The sequence below is a fragment of the Anopheles nili genome, chromosome 3, assembly GCF_943737925.1.
Source record: "Anopheles nili chromosome 3, idAnoNiliSN_F5_01, whole genome shotgun sequence".
Classification (NCBI taxonomy): domain Eukaryota; kingdom Metazoa; phylum Arthropoda; class Insecta; order Diptera; family Culicidae; genus Anopheles; species Anopheles nili.
In genome coordinates, this window is record NC_071292.1 from 14,203,728 (window position 1) to 14,226,697 (window position 22,970).

Sequence of the window (22,970 nt, forward strand, 5' to 3'; positions counted from 1 at the left end):
CTAAAAATGTATCCCCGAAGGACACACAGCATCCACAATTCAAACGTTTCCCATCCTGCTCGGTTTCAGATTAACACATTTCCCGACCTTGTTAGCGGTTCGATAAGCATGATAAGGAAAAAGCGCACACACGCACGGTGATGTGGCAGCAAAGGCAATTCCAAGTAATGTTTTCCGCGCGGTCGTGCCTGCATCCTTGGAAAAATGTTGCGCCGCTTCTATCGAAACATCCCGCTCTGTCCCGCTGCCTGGAATCCGTCGATCTCTTTTGCGCTTCTTTGCATCCTGCTCCCGAGTAACACATAACCGGGATACGGCCTTCACTCCCGTCGAAAGCGGTAGCAATATGTGATGCCCTTCAACTCATCAGTTGCTCGAGGGGAGGTGTGCGTGAGAAAGCATTTTCCAACAGCATTACCACCAACCATGGCACTGTGCGCTGTGCGTGAGTTCGAATGGCATCAAGGAGGGAAGTAACCTTTACGTTCTCGATGTTGTTCGCTACACATCCATGTTTCAAATTCAGTACCTAAACAGACAGCATATGACGCACTTGCAATGAAATAGGATAACATTATTTTCTCAATAAAAAACCAAAACAAGCTTCATGTTGCATAAAAGAAATAGTTCGTTCGTCTTTATTACATTGTCACGAAATGGTTCGCATTCTTTCGTGCAATCTCGTCACATTTACTTTACGCAAACTTTTCATGTTCAAAAGTAATATTGATATGCGGGAGCCAATCTTCCACCGCGCGTTTCTTACGATTATTGCTTAATGATAAAGGATTTCAGTAGAGACAAACGATGCCCCGGGCTGCCGGGAGGTTCCGGAACGTGTCTCGAATGTATAAAACTACATCACCTCTCGTTTTGGCTCGAATCACAACAAACACTTCCTATCTGTCAGGCACCACTGTCTATTCGCTCCTGCGAGATTGGCCGATTCGAGCACTTGCGGCATTCGGTTGATTGTTCAAGATAACCGCACTGTTCGATCGTTTCATTTTTTTGTATACTAGTATTCTTGATTAGTTTGCTTCTCCTTCCCCACATACATACAGATCACGTTCTCATGGTAGAAAAGTTGTTCACAGGTTGATTGTGAGCATAATTTAAAATAGGAATCATTCAGTGTTCTGATATGGTCAATCACTTAATGTTGAGCTTTTCAATGTTTACAACCATTTGCCGAGCAAAACATGGAACGTACAAAATAATAATAAATTGAATACTTTATCTATATACGCAACGGTTGTTCCGTAGTTCAACATCCAACAACATGAGAAATGTAATAAGAGAGCGACGTTAACACGATCTTTGTGTATATAAATATATGTATATGTAGCCAAAGTAAAAAGTGATACCCAGCGTAGTTTGTTAATTTTCTATTCCGTTACGAATTCAATCTGCGCCGAAAGGTTAACACAACTATCTCAACGATAGAATTATAATTTCCTCGTTATTCCTATTTGTAAATACGGTTGAAACTAGTGCTTGGATAATGAAATAACACTGTTTTGCAATAAAAAAGAGAAAAAATATCCATATTTTCGGTTTCACCGAGTCCTTTGCTCAACTGCAATGCGTTCTAATGTCCCAATTTCTTTAGTACGTGTCTTCTAATGAAATTTTACCTCCCAAAAGGTCTAAATTGTTTTCGATAGTAACTATTTCGGCTTTTAGAACGGCTTCTCGTAAGGACGATTTTTTTCATACAGCAGCATTGCAAAAATCGTATTGTATGCAATGCAGCTTTACATTAGAACGCTAAAGAATGCTCTGACCATCACATTCTTCAGATATCGGTAGTACTGATTTTCTCGAATACGGAAAATCGGATATTTTTAAATACTTTCTTACAATTGCCCCAACTCGTGCTTCCTGGCGCTACGGTATCATTAATCTCTAGTGGGTATTCGACATGGTTTGTCTCAGTTCAATTTTGCTACATTTATCTCCGTATATCAGATCAAATTGAAGTAAAGAATAAAATAAAATATTACCCTGATGTGAAGAATATAGGGACAAGTATAAACGAAATGCTTGGTTGCGCTCGAGCACGAAGGTATTCTATAGCTAAATAAATGATAAAAATATAAGTATGTCATGCAAAGCTCAGTGCCCCTTAACACGGTTTGCAGTCAAAATGCTTTCGGAGCTCGCGCACCAGAGCAGCAAATAAATGCATTTCTTGGAACAGGCGGTTGTCCTTATTGTCGGAACATCACGTCTTCCATTAATCTAGCCATGTAAACGCATCTTAAGTTGCCCATTGATTCCAATTCTTCTCTGCCGAGCAAAGCAAATACGATTTTTCTTCTTATAATAAAATGCAAATTCAAATATTATTCCACATATCAAAGATTTGGTTGCTATGATAGAACAAACAAAATTAATTTAGCCCAAAAATTCTAATACAAATTCTTAAAAAATCAAACCGGGTTACGAAGCTGACGACGGTACGTTGCGAACTGAGAAAACAGATCTTGTACCCGGTGAACTATTCAGTATTGCTAAAAAGTAAGTATAAGACGTGGAATGATGGACTGGTAGCTTTAGGTTCATAAAATGCGATCCAAGCGTACTGGCTCTTGAGATGCTTCGCCTGCCTTACTACAAAGAGGTAACCATTGGTGGCGGCGAGCCAGCCGTACGTACCGCCGATCCATCTTCATCTTCAAATGGCAGCGCCATTACCGTCTGCTCTTGGTCGTCGTTCTGTTCTTGCTGTTGGTCCTCCTTCGAACGCCGTTGATCGTCCTCCTCATCCTCGCTGTCGGACATCGAATCGGGCATGCTGAATTCAGACCTATTTCCCAAGTCGGAATCACCCCCATCGAAGGGTTCAGTATCCTCGCCCCGAAGCAGCATCAACTTGTTGAACCGTTCTGAGTTCAAAACAGGATCTTTACCGACTGTGCTAGTCGCCGCCGTTGATTGCGTCGTAGTCGTGGTCGATGTCTGCACTGTCGTCGTTGATACCGTGCTGGTTGACGGAGACAACGGCAATGCAGATGAAATCAGCATCTTTCCATTACCACCAATGCTCATTTCCTGTCCCTTACGGATGGCCATCGTGGCATCAACCTTCTCACCGGAACTGATGGAATTGCTACGGGCCGGGATGGGCTGCGGCAGCGGTTGCACAATGTGGTCAACTACGGAAGAGAGCGGCTGCTGCTGTTGCTGCAATCGCTGACGTTGTTTAGCTGCCGACAGGACGGACAGGTGCTGGTAAATGAAGTTGCGATCCATGCTGCGGACGAGTTTGTACGACTTGCTCATGAGGAATCGCCCGATGCTTTGGACGTACTCATCCACATCGATCATCATCTCATCTTCCTCGAAGTAGTGTACGAGATGGATCGAGATGACTTTGATGTGGACACGGTCGAATGGGATGGTTTGGAGGATCTAAAATGTATGCAAGAAAGAAAATACAACTATATTCTTTGGCCTTCATTCTGTTTTCATATTGTATCGCACCATTCGCTCCACTGAAAGAGTCTTCAGTTTCGCAACGTGGTGCTCACTCACCTGCAATTCCTGTCCGTGACAGCCAAGACTGAGCAAATCGATCGATGTTCGATTGACCGCCAGCATGAGCGTGTATACCGGGAAGCACTTAACCCGCGGGTGGAACCATTCCGTCTCCTCATCCAGCACGCTGTTGATCTGAACCTCACTGTCGTCGTCATGATGCAGCGTTACCTACGAATCGATAACCAAACACAAACGTTATTATAGCGAAACGATTCACCCCCTACGGTGCAGAGAGAAAACAGACTAACGCGTGCTTACCTCCTTCGGATAGGTGTTGGGCGATAGACACGCATGGATGACCTGCACGTTCGAGCGGAAGGCGTTCTGTTTGCGCAGCGAAAAGTATTTGCGCGGGTCCGGTTCCACCAGGTAACCGCCCCAGTTCATCGTTTCCGCCAGCCACGGGGCCGTCATCATCGAGTCACTGTTGCCTGTCAGCGATTGAAAGAACGTCCCGAAGCGCTTCCGGCCGAGCAGGTCCGATATCAGATGCGCCATCTCCGGTGTCAGCTCGTGCCGGTTGGTGAAGTTCAGCTGTTCGACGGGTGCGTTCGCGTTCCGCATGAACGTCATGGGGTACTTCTTCATGTGGATGTCTCGCACGTATTTGACGAGGGCCGGATTGTCCTGTGGGACTCCCATGAGGTCGTAATCGCGCGACATGTTCAACCGGAACTGTTGGTGGCGAATCTCTGTAACGTAGAAATGGAGAAAGTATTATTAGCCTAGAGTAATACTCCATCAAACAGGTATATTAAATTATCCGGCGTTCTCATGCAACAGCTAAAACCGCAAGAAAAAGCGCCACAATCCGATACAAACTAGAAACCACAAAACCACTTCCCGATAACGTCCTACAACGCCCTGCCAGAATCGAGGCCATAATCAAGTGCGGGAGCGTTTCGACATTCTCGCAGCAGGGTAATTGACACCATCAGAGTTTTGATGTTGCATATGCGCATTCGATGACCACATAAAAGCATTGTGGACGCCCGTAGAAATGCCAAAGGCTACCGAAAACCAAATGAAGCCAACAAAAAACCATTCCAACGATGTCCCATAGAAGAAAAAATCACGTAATATTAAACTTTACTCCTCGCTGTATGAAGCATAACGTCGCGGGTCACCGCTTGTGTTACATTCGGCTTAAATTTCCCAGGGATGATCACCACCCAGGAAGGATTGCGGTGACGAGATAATCATCGCATGGGAATGAAGGTTAAATTCTGTCAAATAATCCGTGCGATCGTACGTCACCGCAGAAAGGTTAACATGATCCGATCCAACAAGTGCTTCCGAAGAAGCTCGACTGTAGCGATATCACGGTTACATTCGAAAAGAATTGACAAAAAATCAACCACATTTGCTTTTGAAAAAGGCTTCTGAAACACATGCAAAGTGAAGATATAAAGTGAATTTATTCAAGACAAGAAAAGCATAATTTAGGCTTACATTTATACACATCCATTTTATCTCAAATATATTTTTTCCGCTCGTATTACTGTTTGATTGTTTGATCTATCTTAGCCTTATCCCTTGCAATGCCTAACCTGAAACATCGACAGACGCTTTTCCCAATTCTCTGCCTCTTTTATGCTGGATCGCCCGCGTGGAAGCTGGGTTTGGTTCAAAACGAAAATTAACGAAAAAAAAAACACCCAGTGGAAAGTGAAGTCAAGTGAATTCCGTTCCGTGAGTCAGCGAGAATCGTTCTCCACCCGGCCAAATATCCGCGAGAGGCCGTGATTGTTTAATGATAGACAGCGCGCCCGTGAGCCGCGCCTCTATCCAAATCGAAACCCTACGATCGGCAGCGATGGCAACTGATTAGGTGGTCGCGGTGGTGAAGGGCCACTCTAGGGCATCACCCAACCCACCCCCCAGAGGAGCACGTGCCGTGAGGCGATTTGGAACGCGCTCGAGCGTAAATAATGCGTCCACAGGGCTGCCTACGCCTGCCTCTTCTTGCCGAAGCACGCGCCACAATTTGCGTACCATTCGAGGGCCGGGAACCGATTCCAGGTGATTGGATTCAGGTATTACGCACCCGCACACCCTACGGGGGCCTCCGAAAGGGCCAGAGAGCGCGTGCACAGACTCGACGAACCCGCTGGAGAAACGTGCTGACCGGAGCCCCGTTTTGATGGAAAAGGGTTACCATTTTTTTTGTTTTCATCTCTCCGAATGCTCATCCCGAGCGCACGTGTGTGTGTGTGCGTACACCGGGGGCAAATACGAGGGGAAACTCCAGCCCGTTGCGTTGGAAGGGAGGGGGGGGGCTCGATTGCTGTGAAATTAAATGCATCAATCTGAGCAATTTGCTTCACTGTTTCCGCGGGTGAGGTGGCTGGTTCACGGTGCCTGTCGGAGCCATGGTGGAACGCGGGCACGGCAATCTTCATCTTCTCCACAATCGCTTTCATTAAAAGCGTTTAACAGCAAATTGTTTTCTAATTGTAAGACAGGAGGAATGTGTTGTGCCACGCAGACCATTGGAGGGGTTTGCCACGTGTCCAAGCGATTGCAAGCTCATCAAATTGATAAAAGCTAATGGGAGTTCTTTTTCTTGGAGTTTTTTTTTCGCATATTCCTTTAGGATGTTTAAGATATTTACTTGATAAATATAAATAAATAAACCACCAAAACCAAACCAAACCAAAAAAGTAGGATAATATGTTTTCCATGTCAAAAAAAGGCTTCGTTTTTGTTCACGCCTTTAAAATAAAAAAACGAATAAAATTTCCATATTTTGTTCCGATTGTATGTTATTTTTTGCCTAAATTTCCGGCCGTTTAAGTGTCACTTCCGTCACCGACGCCGATACGGCTGAGCGGACGCCAGTTGAGGGCCCTTTTTTGGGTTCAATGCAAACAATACAAAAACTAGAACACGGAGCGTGGTCAGCCGACCTCAGTAGCCTAAATTTTGCTGCCTTGCCAAAGCCAAAAAAAACGCCACATAAATCAGCAAGAATCGGCCAGACAGGGCACCAGCCGGAAGTGATTGTTTAAGCGAATACATTTGGCGGCCAACTAAAAGCATGGGGCGTCTATTCTACCAGCATGAAGGAAGATACAAAAACTGCCAAACCGGGGAAGAACATGAGAAATTAAATAATTCAACCCGCCGAAGGGCGGTGGCTGAATTTCAGCATACTCAGCAGAAATCTTTCGACCTGGATTGGTGCTTTTTCTTTATTTGTGAAAGTCCTGTCTCTATTTTATTGGGCATATCTTTAAGTCAAGGGTGAAAAAGTGATCATCATGGAACGTTCTCTGAGTTCTTCACATTTATACAACAAACTAGAGATCATCCAATTCAAAGGTACACCACGAAGATCATCTAAATTAGAGCTCCGGAAGCAAATCGGATCCTAATTTCAGTAGAACCGGAGCCTCGGCGCTATCATTACCGATCGCGGCTAGAATTATCACAAGTTTTTTGATTCCTTTTTTATACGCTCCAACCCGAACTAGCCGGCTGTGACGAGGTGCGAGCCGCAACATAATATGCTTCTCCTGCGTAAATCGAGTGCGAACCGCCCATCAGCGTGGAAAAGCTGTTTCCCCGGACCGGACGGTCGTGATACCCGTCTCAGCTCATTTTGCTGCGTGTGTCTCGGAAATAAGCAAATAAACAAATGAGTAAGCATAAATCAGCACCCGGCTCAGCGCGAAGCCCGAGCAGGGAGGCAACATAATTCTTCATCATTAGCATCCCCTATCATTACGCCGGTGCGAGGATCGGGGGAGCGATAATCAGACTCACAGACTGTTATTAGAGGGTCATTTTGGGTCTGAATTTCACAACGGCTGCACACACACACACACACGCATATTCGAAAAGCCAATGTCCGATTGACGAACAAATGCCCACTACCTTTGGGGGGCCGAAATGTATAAAATATTACATTCTAATATTTTGAGGAAATAAACCCGTGTGGCCTGACACAACGCAATCATTGGGCGTAAAGGTAATCGCTCAATATTCGCGCCGGATCGCATGCAAACGTGATGCGCGTTTAGAGACACCCTTTCCCAACGCTAACCCATAATCGGGGAATCATTTATTCGCGCCGATGACACGCTGGGAAAATGTGAGCGCAAGCGTCGGTGTAATTTACAGCCCATTAAGATTCCGATCGCATCGACCGCTTAAAACGGCGGGCCCACGAGTGGGGGACCATGTTTCGCTAATTGATTAGCAGCACAAGGCGATCCTCATCATTGCCAGCGCCATCATCATCATCATCATCATCAACGTGGCTGGGGATCGTTTAAATTGTTTCTCTACGCCAGCTACTGGCGGCGTTCGGCTACCGGGCGTTTCCATCTCTTCTCTTTGAAAGAGGGATTCATTATCCTTTACACCATCGCCGTGAGGGTCCTGGCCAGCCCAACGCCAGGAAGCCTTCTTCGTTGCCAGAAAGCACTCGTTGTATTGAGCCTATGCCTATGACAGAAGCCCCTTTTTCTCACAGTTCTCGACACCAGACTCGACCAGACTTTAAATTTGCTTCCCTTCGGCGATTCGCTACCATCCGCCCCTATCATCATACGATCGTTTGGCCTCGACTTTAGACCTTCAGCTGCGTGTGTATCGTGTCGACAACACATAATTTCGCACCAACATATGATTGGCGTAGGCCTCGGCAGAAAGAAAGAGCGCGAATGGTGGAAAAAGGCTGGTTTTCGTTCATGCTCCCCACACTGCTCCTGTTTCACGCATTGGGGGGGGGGGTTTGTTCCTGCGGTTTGCCTTAAAAACAAAACAACAACGGAAAGAAAAAGAAAAAGGCCGAGAAAGCAAAACCGTGAGGCCGAAATAACGCCCAAACCGCTTTTCGATGTGTGGTATTATGAGGATAATAATATATTTCCCACTGAAAAAGGGCATGCAAGGTAGGAAGGAAGCAACAAACGTGGCTGCAACTGCACAGGGTTGGCGCTGTTTAATGCGGAGCTAAATTGAGCTAATTTGCCACCAGCACACAGGCCGTGGCATCTATTCATGGTTAAGGCGGTTGGGTGAAGTAAGACATAAAATTAGCATATGGTCGATGAAGTTCAATAGATGCACGAATGGCATATGGTACCGGCGTGAAGCATGCCATTTATCGTTTAATTATGCAAACAATTTCGTTTTAAATTAGATGCTTCCAAAGTTACATTGAATTGAAAAGAAGAAACAAAAACATTCGACTGTTATCTGTCAGTTTCTTTGCCTGTTGGCTGCATCGGAACCACGCACTTTGGAACCATTTTTTGGACCAAAAAGAGAAAGTTTTAAAGTAGTAGAAATGTTTCGACAGCTCTACGAAAATACCTAGCACATTACGGTAGAAGTTCTCTTTATCATCGAAAAACAGCTTGAATGTGGATATCAGTAAGAAAACCCATTACATTTGACGAACCTTACGGGAAACAAAGTAGATAGTTGCTGATGAATCACGCCACTTCAATGGATCGTTTGTTTTACCCTGAACAGAACCGATCTCATTCGTTAGCGGCCCGGACGAAACAGAGAGCCTCAAGGGGATGAAAAAACCCCCGACAACGACACCTTAAAACCGATAAAACGAAAGCAATAACGATTCACGGATGCGGTTGCTTTATCGGAGGAACGTTAAATCAGCCCGAGGCTTTTGGCTGCCGCTTTGGTGGGAATGTTCGGCACGCCACCATAAGCCACGCCGACGAGTTTGAGAACCGTGGAAGATTAGCTTCCAGGGAGGCGTCGTCGGAATGTCGAACAGGCACCCGTATCTTAAGCAGGGCAGGGCGACCGGAAATCGATTCCGTGCACGATCGTACCGCCAAAGAGCGACGAGAGAAATGGTCGAGTCTTTCAGCAGTGCCGCCGCAAAGTAAGAGGCGATCACCTGCCGTATTTATTCATTTAAACAAAAAGAGAGGCATTTTAAGGGCCTAACTTATTAGCATTTGGGATCCAACCCCGAGGGAAATGGAAAACTTGAGGGGAAAATGCGGTGATCGCTATCAGTTAGGAAAGTATGCCCTTTACATATGGTTGCAATCAATAGATTTGACACACGTATGTTACTGGACTTTGGACGAAATTTTTCAACAAATTTTCAAAACCAAAACACCCATCCAAAGCTCCAAAAAAACCAGGCAACATAAAATCAAAACTGTCCGGCCTGAAAGGTAACGACCGGCGGGTCCCGCAGGGCGCAGAGGATGAAAAATCAAACAAACAACCGTTGGCCGGAAGTTGAGTGACCTTCTTTTGCGTAGCCGCGGCCCCTAGACCCCCAGCGCACACACCAACGCCGAAAGCTCGCCCAACGCCAACGTAAGCCCGGGATCGAAAATGAAGAGAAATCTCCCCACGTAGGGAAAGCAAAGGTTCCACCGCCGCCGCCGGGTGGTTCTTGGGCTCGTGGGCTCTCTGCGTATACTTTAATGGTACGCGCGTAAAACCCGCCTTTTCCCTCTTCTTCCTTGCAGCCCACGCCCCACCCACCGCTACGCACGTACGGACTTTTCTTCGGTTCGCCCGGTTTTGGGTGCGCGTTTTATTGGATTTCGTGGCCGACGGGCTTCGAAAATTCGACGCAATTCGACGGGTGACACGATAGGCGACCATTTGTTTATTTATCTATCTACCAGATTGCCACAAAATTTGCCCATCGCCGTGCACTATTTGGGGGAAATTTTCGTTTCGATTAGATGGAAGAAAAAGGAAACAAAAAAAAAACGGGAGCGGAACCGACCCGAGCTTTACGCACGTTGTGGCGCAACGCAAGGTGAACAGCATCTTTTACGCAACCACGGTTTTGGTGCGTTTCCTGCGTGCGTGGTGGCAGGTTTCAGAGGGACGCTTGCGAGGAAGAAAGGAAGGATGAAGGGAGTCTCCTTCTCTACTTGGGTGCTCCTCCAGTCCCGCTTTGGGGGTCGGATTTCATTGAGGCAAATATTCAACCACACACGACACAACGAAACCCTCTTTCCACACACATGCATGGTCCATTTCCTTTTGGCACAACAAATTACTTTCGGCAGGTGGGGGCCAATCTGTTCGAGAGAGCCAAGACGTTGGTCTAGCGCCTGGTTGCTTACAAAAAAAAAGTAAACCTCCCCAGCGGACGCGTTTGTCGGTTTGAAATTTTAACAAAAACGAAAGGAAACCCTCCCCCAAAGCTGAAGCAAGAGGAAGATCACACCACCGAGGGGAGCCAGCGGCAGTTGCCTTTACGCAGGTAGGAGCAGTTTGTTTTCGACCTGCCGTTAATTAACACACCCGCCGCTCTTCTTTCTTTTTCCTTCGCCGACTCAAGCTTGTAGCGTAAAACGGAAAACTTTATCGCTTCATCGCGACAGGGAGCTTAGGGTTTGTGGGCAGGAAAAAGTGTGTAGAAATAAAAAACGGGAAGAAAAAAATAAGGAATTAGCATAAACCCACGTTCTTCTGGTTCGAAATTATGCTCCAAACAAGGTGAGTTCTCTCCACCATTAGCGATACGATATTGTGCGTAAAGGTTACTTACGAATGCCTGATTTCGGGGGCAAACTTGTTGCCCATCGATTACTGACGGATTGCGTGTCGCGAGGTCAGATCAAACACTAAATTAGTGGCTAATTTGACCGCAATAGCGCGAATGGAGGGCCAACTAATGCCATTCCCAAAAAAGGTACACTATTTCCACCGCCAAAGAAGTAAAACAGCCAATCACACTCGATGTATTTAACTGCTTAATTCCCGACCAATTGCTGGTGACTTGTGGTGACCCAAAAGGGGTTTGACGTGCAAAATAGTGATAACCCTTTCGGCTTGAATGTCATCAATTCGATAACAGAGCCTGTTAGTGGATTTTCCTCATTCACACCCCACCCGATTAGCATGGTAAGCGCGCTGGGGACGTCGAGAAAAAGGAAATCGTGAAGTTCTCGCACTCACCCGTCGTGTCCATGTAGATAATCAGTATGCTAAGCACGGTCGCGAACGATATGATGCAGAGCGTCACCGGAAGCAGCTGCCGGAAGGGGGATGGCCCGAGGGGTGAGCTTTTCGAGGGCAGCTTCGAGACGCCACCACCACCCGTTCCACTCGACAGGCTGGCCGGGTTCGAGCCGCTCATCGTGCTGAACTGATGCAAATGAGGTAGTATATGGGTGTAGCTGAGCGGATGGTGTTGCCGCTGGTGCTGCTGCTGCAGCTGCTGCTGGTGTTGATTGTGTTGTTGGCCGTGTTGCGGATGCGATTGCTTCTGCTGGCCACCATCGAGCCCGGTGATGCCACCGATACCACCGATCAGGATCGTGCCGGCGATGTTTGGAATTTGGCTCTGCTGCTGCTGCTGCTGCTGCTCATCGGTTGTCATTTTTGCTTTCTTTTCCTGGACTTTCGTCCTCATTCCATAACTGAAAGTAAAAATGGGCGAGCAGAGGGAAAACAAATCAGTAAAAACGAAGCGATTAAGCACGGGAAGTCTGGTCGATTTTTGAAAAAGAAAAATAAAAAGCTCACACACCGCAATCAAACATTCATTTCGTTTCCGTTAACCTGGGAACCGATAGGGTGAACTCGTTCGGCACCAGCTCTGTGTCCACTTCTCCTCACCCTCCTGTATGCCATTCGATACGATTTTCCTTGAAGGAAAAACTCCTTTTGAAAGACAAAGTCCTGTTACACCGTCGCCGGTTCGGTGGCCCATTTCGGGGCAATAACGTTTCTTTTTCGAGCCATCGACCTCCGAACCCTTCGAACAGTCGATGTAAGAGGTGATGTGCGCACTGAGCCACCATTCCTGGGCCGTGCCGAAGCCCGGCAACGCCGGAAGGAGCATCGACGGGCACAAATGGGAACGCTTTTCACGCATGATCGAATATCAACGGGCAAGCCAGGAGAGCTGGCGCGGGTCAATTTGTACAGGATGACGAACACGGGGAGACGGCTTGGAAACACCCCAGGAGGTAGGTGTATGTGTGTGTGTGCTCCAAACCCATCGAAACCGATTGTTGTTATACCCGGCACATCGGTTGGCAAATATAACACACGAAAGGGTGAAGGAATGAAGAAGGTACAATGGTCTTTGGTCTTCTTCCACACCCATCCCGGACTGGGGGTTAGTGTTCAATATTCTCTTTTTTTTTAATCGATGAACACCGAAGAAGCACACACATAAAAAAGGTTAAAAAAATGAAGCAACAAAAAACTTCTCCTTACAAGAGAAGATAGCGCTACGATAGCTGAAGTGTTAGATGCAACTCAACCCCTTTTTCCGTTGGCTTCGCAATCGAGCTCACGTTTCACCGGAGTGCCTTGCTGCTGTAGCTGGAAGGAGAGCCTGCCACATGCCTGCCCGGGCGACGACAACATCCGTCTACGGCAGGACCTCAATATTTCAGGAGCTCACCCGCGTCGACCGTCTCGTCGACCGTTTCATTGATTTTCTCGATTGCGCACCCAAACGGAACCCTCTCGGCTTGGCCCGCAGGTTCAATTTATCACGATCCTTTCAGGACGTTTCGGCCTCACTTTACCATTCGTGATTCGGGCAATGAAGTACACTGCATTTCCTGAACACGTGCTTGATGACGTGGCGGGCGTGGGAAGCACCAGAACCTCATCAGATTTCTGGTAAAAAATAAGTATATCAAAAAAACTAAACCCACGAACATTTGCCTATTTCTTTTTACACTGCATAGAGGTTTTTTTTGTGAGATATAAGGAAAGGATAATTATTTCAACATTATCAAAAAAAAACAACCCTTGCCATAGCTGCACCACACCTCCATGTGGAAGGAGATTTCGGGCACGATAAACTCATATGCGGGCGGTTCGTGCAACGAGAGCGTACAAACACTAACAGAGCACGAATTCGATAGCAAAATAGGCACGACCACAGGATATCTAGCTAAGGATCGCTGCAGTTGAGCGCACGGAGCAGGATTTATCTTTATTTGCACTCATCGTTGCATTCCCGCCGATTGCGTACCTTCGACGCTTAGGAAAACGCGGCAGTGCGAGAAGGCATTAAATAGGCAGCAAAAAAAGAAGAAAGAAAGAAAGAAAGGAATCCTCCAAGCGGTGCGTGATGAATGGTGGATGCACCGAAGCTGTCACTGGATGGACAAAGAACCGTAATGCTGCTGGCTAAGTTGTTTTAATGATTCGCTTTTTTTTCTGTCGTCCACTGCGTGTTCGCTTGTTTGTTCGTATTTTTCGTTCAATCCACCTTCCCTTTTTTTTGTTTTGTATGTCACGACGAAGCCGTCGTCTGCGTCCTCTGTGGATCGGAGATCGGATCAAGGGAACGAGATTCGACAAACGGGCAAATAAAGTGAATAAAAAAAAAATAACCTCTCGACAAACGGCAGTACGGGGGTGTTGGGGCAGCTGCTCCTCGTCTTGCTCCTTCCTCTCACATACCCTCTCGCCCCCCCTCTACCCATCGGGGTTCATCTCCACCCTCATGCGCTCGAGGAGCTCGGAACATATTTATGAGCTCGCCGAGGTCATTCAACCGAATTATTGCCCTTTGTTACAAGCACGCACGTGGTATACCCCCGTGCGTGTGTATGTGTGCCTGTACTTGTACGTGCAGAGCCGGTCAGGCACTTTGTGCAATAATTCGCCGCGGAAGGGAAAGAAAAAGTAGGCATTTCCCGCGCGCAATAGAATAAATCCAGTCACCCACACTTCCACGTGGGCCATTGGAACGTTACTCACTGAGGGGGTTTTTTTGAAGGGCCTCCACCCAAATGAGGTCACTTTGCGCGAACGTCTCATCAATATACGATCATTAGCTGCCGCTTTTATGTGTCAAGAGCACGCCGGTATCGATCGATTGCCTCCGCCATATTGAAAGCACTATAAATCACTCTGCTGTGGGTGAGCAGTATCCAGATTAATAATGATTAATGTATCATGCAATCGGAGAGAAACTATGCGAACAACACCGACGTTTCAAACATACTCAGCTGCAGCATGAGAGTGGGTAACGAAATTTCACTTTCTAACGCTTGCTTGCTCTCCTGCATCCTGCGCACCTGTTCCAATACGCCCATTTCATCCTTAAAGTCGTCCTCGGGCACCGCCAGCACTCGAGAACAACGATCGCTCCACTCGACTGCCTCGCGACGGTGAGGAGAGATTGTGTTTGTTGTGCTTTACTTTCGTTGTTTCGTTATCCTTCGACACTTTCCACGCTGTTCTTCGCCTCCGTTCAGGCACGCTGCTGTCCCTGACCGGTCCCGTATCCTTACCGGTTGGCCATATGCGCACGGCTTGCAGGCTTGTCGGGAAGGATCGAACGAAAAAGTATCAGAATAAATCCCTCTCGGCTTCGAAGAAGAAGTAAACATCACAAAAAAAGGACCAGAGTATAACTGAAAGGACGATTCCTTTTGTTGCGTGCTGATGCTGGTGCACATGCTGTGTTTCATTATCCTTGCCCTTCGGTTTGGATGCACAGCTGTGGAAGGAATGCACTGCTCGTTGCTGGAGGTCTAGCTAGGCGAACGGACATACTGAGAAGCACAAAATCACACACTGGCGCGTTCCGTCAAGCAAAACCCGACCGAAGGAAAGATGAAGAGCGTGAAGAAAAAAAAGTTCGAAAAGCAAACTAACACTGGGCAAGGATAATGATATCGATACGCTATAACGAAGCGCTAGAGGGAAGCAAAAGTACGACAAAAAGAGCAACCTGACGGATTGTGATAGACACAACCTAAGGCAACAAGGAAAAAAATTACAAAGCTTTTTTTTCGTAGCCAGCGAATTAGAAGCCAACCACATTTCTTTCAAACGTCAGCGATCGCAGGTCTAATGTCCTGGTAAATCCTGGAAAAGTTAACCATCATCGTTCCGTTTGGAATCATAGATATAATAAATTTCCTCGTCCCGTAGTTTTAGTGCGCTAGACTCTTAACCTCTCCAAATGGTACGGGGGTGTATCTAATTGTGGGAAATCTCTCGTGTGAGTTGGTTTAGAAAAACCCTATTAATTCTGAACCACATGGGCACATACAACAGCTGACACCATCTAGCCTTCATGGAGCTGTAAAATAGGAAGCATCCTAGTGGCCGGAGTGGTGTTACTCCAGGGTTTCCATTAAACTTTTCGCTTTCTTCTTATATTTGCTTTCGGTTCATCCCGTAAAGGAACTATGTAAACGAGCCAGACACCGTTTGATGCATCTGCATTCGTTATGGATAGAACAAACATCTGCTCCGGAGAACTAGGATGAAATTTGTACTTTTTTTTCCTAAACCTCTTCATACAATTTTCAAAGCACTAACACACACTCGTTGAAGTTTCTTCCAAAGCTCGAACAGAATAAGACCACTCATTTTGATACAACAATTCAGCGAAACAACAGCACTCGTGTCGTTATGCCTCGTGGCAATCCTAGGAAACGATACGCGCGAGCAGCGTCAGCGCAAAACGGAAATGGTGAAAAAAAAAACAATCAAAGCAAACGCCCGGAAAAGCCAAGCGGTGTCACGCGAGGCCATCGCTGCGGGAGCATGAGAAACCGGATACGGGACGTCTGGCACTCGGATCTAGGCCAGGGCAAGGGCAAGGGCTCAGGGTCACGCCTGAAAGGCAGGATGCGCAGACCCCGGAGCGATGCGTACTGTACGCAGCACAATTAGAGGGCCACAATGACTTCATCATTCCCCGACGCCATCGAATGCACTCGGAGGCTGTACGGATTGGGGATCGGAACAGTGCACATGTGGCAAGAGAGGGGCAGAACTAATTGCGGGTTGAACTGACATGTTCGAGCACCATACGGTGAGCTGTTGAGAATTAAGGACACTCTGGAATGATTGATCTAAATCACGGAACTTTCTATCGATAGTTGCAATCTAGTATCTGCTGAAAGCGTACAAAAACCTAACACGATCTCCTTCAACAGGAGACAAAATACCGTTTATCTTCCTTAAAAAAAAGCCCCCCATTATAACACAGGAACAAGTCTTCAAAAGTTCCCAGGTAATTAAGTCCTTGGTTGCTTTTTTTCTTTCTTCGACACAAAAATGCATGCATTAAATATGGCCCGCCATTCCAGCCGAGGCTATCGAAAATTTTCCCACCATATCGCTTAACGGGACGCGCACGATCCGGGGCAGGAACTCGGCGATTATCATTTTATATCGCGTCACCCAGGAGCCCGGCCCAGGGACCTTCTCCCTGTTTCTGCCGTTTCCCAGCAGCAATTAGCATAAATTTTGCCCACTTTTGCCCGCCGGGATGGTTGGTCCCGTCGGCCGTGCAAGGATAGCAATTTCGCAGGACTCTGCCTTGGGGGGGGGGCCTTAAATATGTTTTCCAGCATGGTTTTTTTTTGAGACGACGTGGTATTTCATTCGGCCATGTGCGCCATCACACACGAGGACGTTAAATATCGATAAATACCTTCCCGCACGTTCGTCTTGCTTCACCACATCTTCCTGCAGCAGACCCGGCGGCTCGCCCTCCGGAAGGACAACGACGATGAGCGAAGAGACCCGTTATAAATTGCCAACCCCCTCGCGAGTTTCCCTGGCATGGAATCAAATCAAGTCACTGGAATCAAGGCGAGACACGCGAAACGCCTCCTCGGGGACCAGTTCTGCCGCAATGCGCTCCGTCCCGAGATTCGAGCAGAACTGATTGCGTACTTCCGGCGGGTACCGTGCACCTGCTGCACCTGACACGTCACTCAAGCTTCTGCTGGCTGATTACAGGGTTTGCCCTCCCTTCGGGCTGACGCTTTTCCAGACGTGGCCGTGTGTGTCGCGATAAGTTCCCGTTCCCTTGCTCGTTGAGCTGCATTATCGCAGCACCGTAGAGGCTCTCTTCGATTCAGTTTCCTGCTGACCCGATGCAGAAGCATTAGCACCTGCAGGCACACGTCCGTTCGTCCAGGAGGAGGGGAGAGAAGGTAAGGGTGGTCTGGTGATGGAGAGGGAATGGATCTGTCCTCATTCCCAGGGATTTCCCTGCAGCTGAAGTACGCGTATTCGTACGGGAATATTACGCAAACGATCCGAATGGGAACGCCTTCGAAAGTCGCCGCAACGGAAGTGCCTCCGGAGGGTTGAGGAAAATGATTTCCATTCCAGTCGAATGCTCAGTGGGAAGTTGCAAATGCGTGGAGAGCTGGTCTGCTTAATGATCGCTTGGATATCCTTTATTATAATTTATTTAACTGTAATTGAACATCCATTCAATGCAATCAATGCAATGATCCTACTGTTCAATGACCGGCTAATGGAATGGATATAATTTGTCACTTATTGAGCACAAAAAGCCGAAGAAGGTTGTGCCATCTCTGTCCAAAGTGGCTTCGATCGAGCACCTTAGCATTAGTGCTAATAAAATCTAGATTATCATGTCTTGAGGACTTATCTCACACACCAACTATGCCACTGTACAGTTGCATGCTTTCAATCCGGAACATATGACCAAGACACGCCGCAATTAATCCACCGGAAGGAAGTGAACCCTACTTACGAGAGAGCATTAGCAACAAATTTCCACTTCATTCGACAAATTGCAAGGTTTAACAACTCCTGCGAAAATCAATCGCGAACATGCGCTCCCCTCTGTCGCTCTCGAACGGGATTCTGTAAAAAGAAACGCGTACTGAAAAAAAAGCACCCAGGAACGTTGATGATCAACTGCCAGTTTCCGTAACATTAATGGGATGCTGTGCCATTAAATATCTGCGTGCATGTGTGTGTGTGTGTGTTTTTCTCCTTCGTTCGGCCAAACCGGAAGCACGTCTACGCACGTCGGCGTCCCTGGGTCGAGACACGCTCCCGGCTTTTTCCCGTGGGCACGCACCTTAATTACAGACAACATCGCGCAACGGTCGCAATGGGTCTGGAGCTAACGCCGTGGGACTAGCCCTGGTCCGGGATGGCGACGACGTTACACATCATGGCGAAGTCCGGTGGTTTGAAAAAATATATATATATACACTGGAGAGCATCTTCTCCGTGGCCGGAAGTAGGCGTCGTCGATACCTGTGTGCCGTAGCAGCAAGTTATCATCTTCAAAGATTTATTAAATGACACCGGTGAGGAATTATTTAACAGAGCAGCAGATCAACGATCGTACCAGGGATTTTAAACAGACTCATTTAAAATTATGTGCTTCAGAATCGAGCTTAATAGCTTTTCGGAACGCAAGATTACGACCCGATCTTCAAAGCAGACCGACTTTTGGCTTCTAAAAATCTTCGCATTTATTTTTCCGTACAGAATGAAGCTCTAAAACCACCGCTGATGGATAGAAGCCAGAGGAGCAAAAAAAAAAGCAGAAAATAGAAGCCATCGTCATTGACGCTTCCGGAAAGTTTTATCATCCCCCCGCGATGCCACCCCATCCCGTTCGAGACGCGATCGATTTAATCTTCCTCACGATCATCAAAGCCATCGAGAGTACGACCGGAAAGAAGAGCTTCCGGAAAAATGTGTATGGTTTTTTTTTTGCTCTCTCCCGGTGTTTCCTTCATCCTCCAGCTTATGCCCACCGTTCGTCAGGGCCCTTTCTTTTCCTTCCGGGACCACTTCCGTACGTGACACCCGCACCCGCCGCACCCCGCACCAGGCGTCTCCTCGACCGTCGCAGCATCACCAGCATCGACCGGGCTTTGGGCCTGGTGGTGTGTAATGATCTTTCGCTCATTGAACCGTTTTCCTTCCTTCCGTTCTTCCGGTTTCCGTGTGCGTGTGTGTTATTTTCTTTCGCTTCCCCGCTGTTGTCCCCCATCGTCCTCTGGGCCCTCTTCTGGTCACCCAACACACCCCGTGAAGCAGCAGTTCGTTTGATTTATTCAGTCGCCTTCGCTGCTCGCTCGTTAACGACGCCAGGGGTGGTTGTGACAGAAAGGAAACAGAAATCAACCACATTCTCTACGGTACGTTTCGTTCTTCCTGTCAGAATGGGCGCTATTTTTTTCTCTTTTTTCTGTGCCGTCTGTCTCTCGGTGATTTTTTTTGCTGTCCGACAACGACCTTCCGGAAGCTTCTTCCGGCAGAAAGCAAACGTTAATTTGTCTTTCCGCGAGCCATCCGTCGATCAGGAGCTGCCAAGAAAGAAGCAAACAGACAGCTTTCGTCCCTTCACAAGAGGGTAGCTTTGAATTTGCATAGTTTTCCCAAATATGTACAGCTCGTGGCAATCAATCGTCAATCGTTACAGCACATGGTGGGAAAAAGAAGTCTTACGTCTTACGAGAAAGTAGCCCCAAATTTATCTCTTTTTAATGGCCCTCCTGAGTTCAATTCTACACTTTCAGAAGTAAAAGGGAAAAAAACGATCACCCTTTGATGACTCGCGTCGAGAGGTGGTGGTTCGTTTTCAGCGCTTTCGGAAATGTTTTTTTTTGTATCAGCCCTTTCACACCAGCCGTCGGTCGGTGAAAAATGATGATGAAACATAACGCAACCAATCGCACGCACGCACCAAATAAACATTGGAAAACAAATCTCGTAAATGCCAAAAAAACACTCACACGGCACGGGTGTGGCGAGGCGGGGAAGGAAAAACCCTTCGGTTTCGAAATTTCCAACATTCGTTCATTAATTATGAATCCAGCGCCCCTGCTCGACCACCACCCACCCTTCCCCATCAGAAGGCAGCCCCCCGCACGGGACAGAACCCAAAGGCAGGCGGCGCGCACACGGAACGGAAGCAATAGATTTTCATCGTCATCAATCGGCAGGCAGGAAAAGGCATGTTTGAAATAAATTAGACCAGAAGTTTGCTCCCCCCCCTATCTCCCCGCTTGTGCCCCATTGCCTGCCCCTCCTGATCACCCCTCAGAAGCGGTGTGTGCGATCATTTCGCCCCCTGGCTCGATCTTCTCGTGATCGACGATCGCGAGGCTCGATATCTTACCGTTTTTTCGAACGGATTTCGAACCCCATCGATCCCGGCCCGACCCCAAAAGGGCCAACGATGGCGTACATTCCGTGCGACAGGTGGCTTCCTTCATCACCGCTAGTGTGTGTGTGTGTTCAGGGTGAGAGAGCATCGAAACCGTGGGGTTGTTTCATCTTTCAACCCGACCGAGTGGCCCCCGCAATGCTAAATAAATAAATCACAAATAAACCATTTGGGATGGAGAAAAATAAAACATCTAAGGAAGCAAAAAAAGGCCACAAGAGATGCCGCTGGAGGTGTGTGTACACCTTTGTTTCAACACGAGCAGTAGAGGGAGGAATACACGCGTAGGCACAAAACGAGAGCGAGATGTTTTGATCGGCGGTGGCTAATGTGTACACAGAAATATGTTCTAAACAGTTTGCATCCACTTTCACCCCTACGATGGGAAAGTTATGACGCAATTAATAGGAACAATGCGGGCAACGGAGGTGTTCTGTATAATTCCAAGCCCTTTTTGTAAGAAATGGAACGATACACGTGTATTTAAAAAAGCGTAATAGGATGATTTTGGTTATAAATTAGAGTTTAAGCTTTTAATTTGGGCGGAGCTACAAAAATTTATGATCATAATCATCATCATCATCAGTATGTAAATGTCGAGCCAGCTCGAAAACGGTAACACTGCACTTAAGTTGCATAATCAACCCATAAAGCCCAACAAATCCCCGGAAAACTTACGAGCTGAAGATCGTCATCGTGAGGCTGTGTTGCGATCTCCGTTAAGATAACAAAAAGGGCTTCTTATCGTCAACTATCTGTGCTTCTTTTCTTTTTACACGAAGATCGGAATCAATCAAGATGACGAGGCTCGTTCTGGAAACTTCCACAGTAGCGTCGTCGAGCTGCTATCGTGAATTATGGCTGCCGTTTTTTCTGCTTTTCGTTTCACAATTTACTGCTCTTGCCACTTTTTATGGGAAAATGCACCAGTAAGCGAAACTGTCACCACGGTGCAGCTGCACACTCACACACTCACCCACCGTGAACGCAAAAACGCAGCGGGGTGCAATGGATGCAAAACGAGAACGTTTCCTCAAATTTTCACGTTATTTCCGCACAGTGTGCGCACACTTTTTGAACAGATTTGAAATTATTTAATGGTCATCACCGAATCTACTGAAACACACACGCCTCGTTGCTGTGAGAGATGCTGTGGAGAAAACTGACTGATCAGATCAGACTTTCTTCACGTGTTTTCATCGGAACTGAAAGCACCGCTTCCACCACAGCTCCACCCGCCGTTCCCTAATGATTTTTCTTTCGTTACATATTCCATCTCGTTTCATCGTGTTCGCTGCTCGTTTGCCATTCGCCTCGTTTCTCTTTCCCTCTCGTGCTCTCTTGTTTCACACACTGATCCTCCGTCGATCGCTTTTTAATGAGCTGCATGGGCTGTGGCCATGGGGGCGAGGATTATTACGATCGTTCTCGCGTGTTGCGAAAGTGAAAAAAAAACTCCCCGAGAAGAAAAAAAAACAGAGATGATTCTCGTTTATTACGCTAGATTACGAAACGGAACCAACTAATGCCGCCCGGTCGGGCATTCACCGGGTCGCTTGCTTTTCCACGGCGCTTTCCGTTGGTGTACGCACACGATTAACACCCAACCGATCTGCGTGGGAAAACGGGTGGGAAAATTGCCCACTTAAGCCACCCACGCTCCTCCCGGCCAAAAGCGAGCGGCGTGTTTACAACAGCAAAAGTAAACCGTCACACAATTTACTGCGTCCTTCGACGGTTTGCCCGGCGACTAAAACGCGTGTTTTGTGTTCCGGTAGTTGACTTAGATCGGAATGATCGCAGCACGAGAAAGAGAGAGAAAGACAAGAGCGAAAGAGAACACCGATCGTCGATGATCGAGCCCAATTGACGGCACACACTTGGGGCTCGCTAATGGGTGCGAGAGTCACGCGGAGCCTGCGACACACTCGCGGCTCGATTACACTTGCACACTGGCAAGAGCAGGGTGACACACTGACGTAACCGCAACGTCTAGTGGGTTTGCTGCGGCGGAATTTATCGACATATCGGTTGGGAGGTAGCTAAAAAAAAGCCACCACCCATCGGGAAACAATGATAACGAAATATTGGCCAAACTCGCGCAGCCCCAAACGCACACTTTTCGATCCCCCACAACCTCAACGCACGAACGCACCAACCACACACGCGGTGAAATAAGATTGGACAAAAACTGCGGCGACTAAGGCACGCGTACCAAAAACCACACAACGCATACACACGACCGATCCTTGCCGAAGCTCAAACTTAACTGAGCAGACCCGCAGCATGACCGACCCGATGAAGCCACACCAGCCAAGCCCCGCGGCTGGGCCCAACCAACCCGCCGCCTGCCAGCCGTCCACGACCGAGCACGAACTGGTTTTCATGAGTGGGTTTTTACGCTGCAGCTGCCGTTGCTGTTGCTGTTGTTGTATGCGGTTCTAGGGCTCGCAACGATGCTTGGTGAAACACTCAAGGGTCATGCAGGAGGAAGGGCGGATGAGGGGGG

General features: G+C 47.5%; 1 protein-coding gene across 1 annotated transcript; it reads right to left on the reverse strand.

Moving 5' to 3' along the window:
- Positions 1-2,501: 2,501 nt before the first annotated feature.
- On the reverse strand, positions 2,502-21,156 carry LOC128725364 (protein Star). The gene is made up of 5 exons (XM_053819105.1): positions 21,140-21,156; positions 11,467-11,930; positions 3,805-4,238; positions 3,541-3,714; positions 2,502-3,417 (listed from the first exon to the last, which is right to left on the reverse strand). Exons 1-5 carry the CDS (start codon positions 21,154-21,156, stop codon positions 2,617-2,619), a joined length of 1,890 nt encoding a protein of 629 aa, XP_053675080.1. The 3' UTR covers positions 2,502-2,616.
- Positions 21,157-22,970: the final 1,814 nt, after the last annotated feature.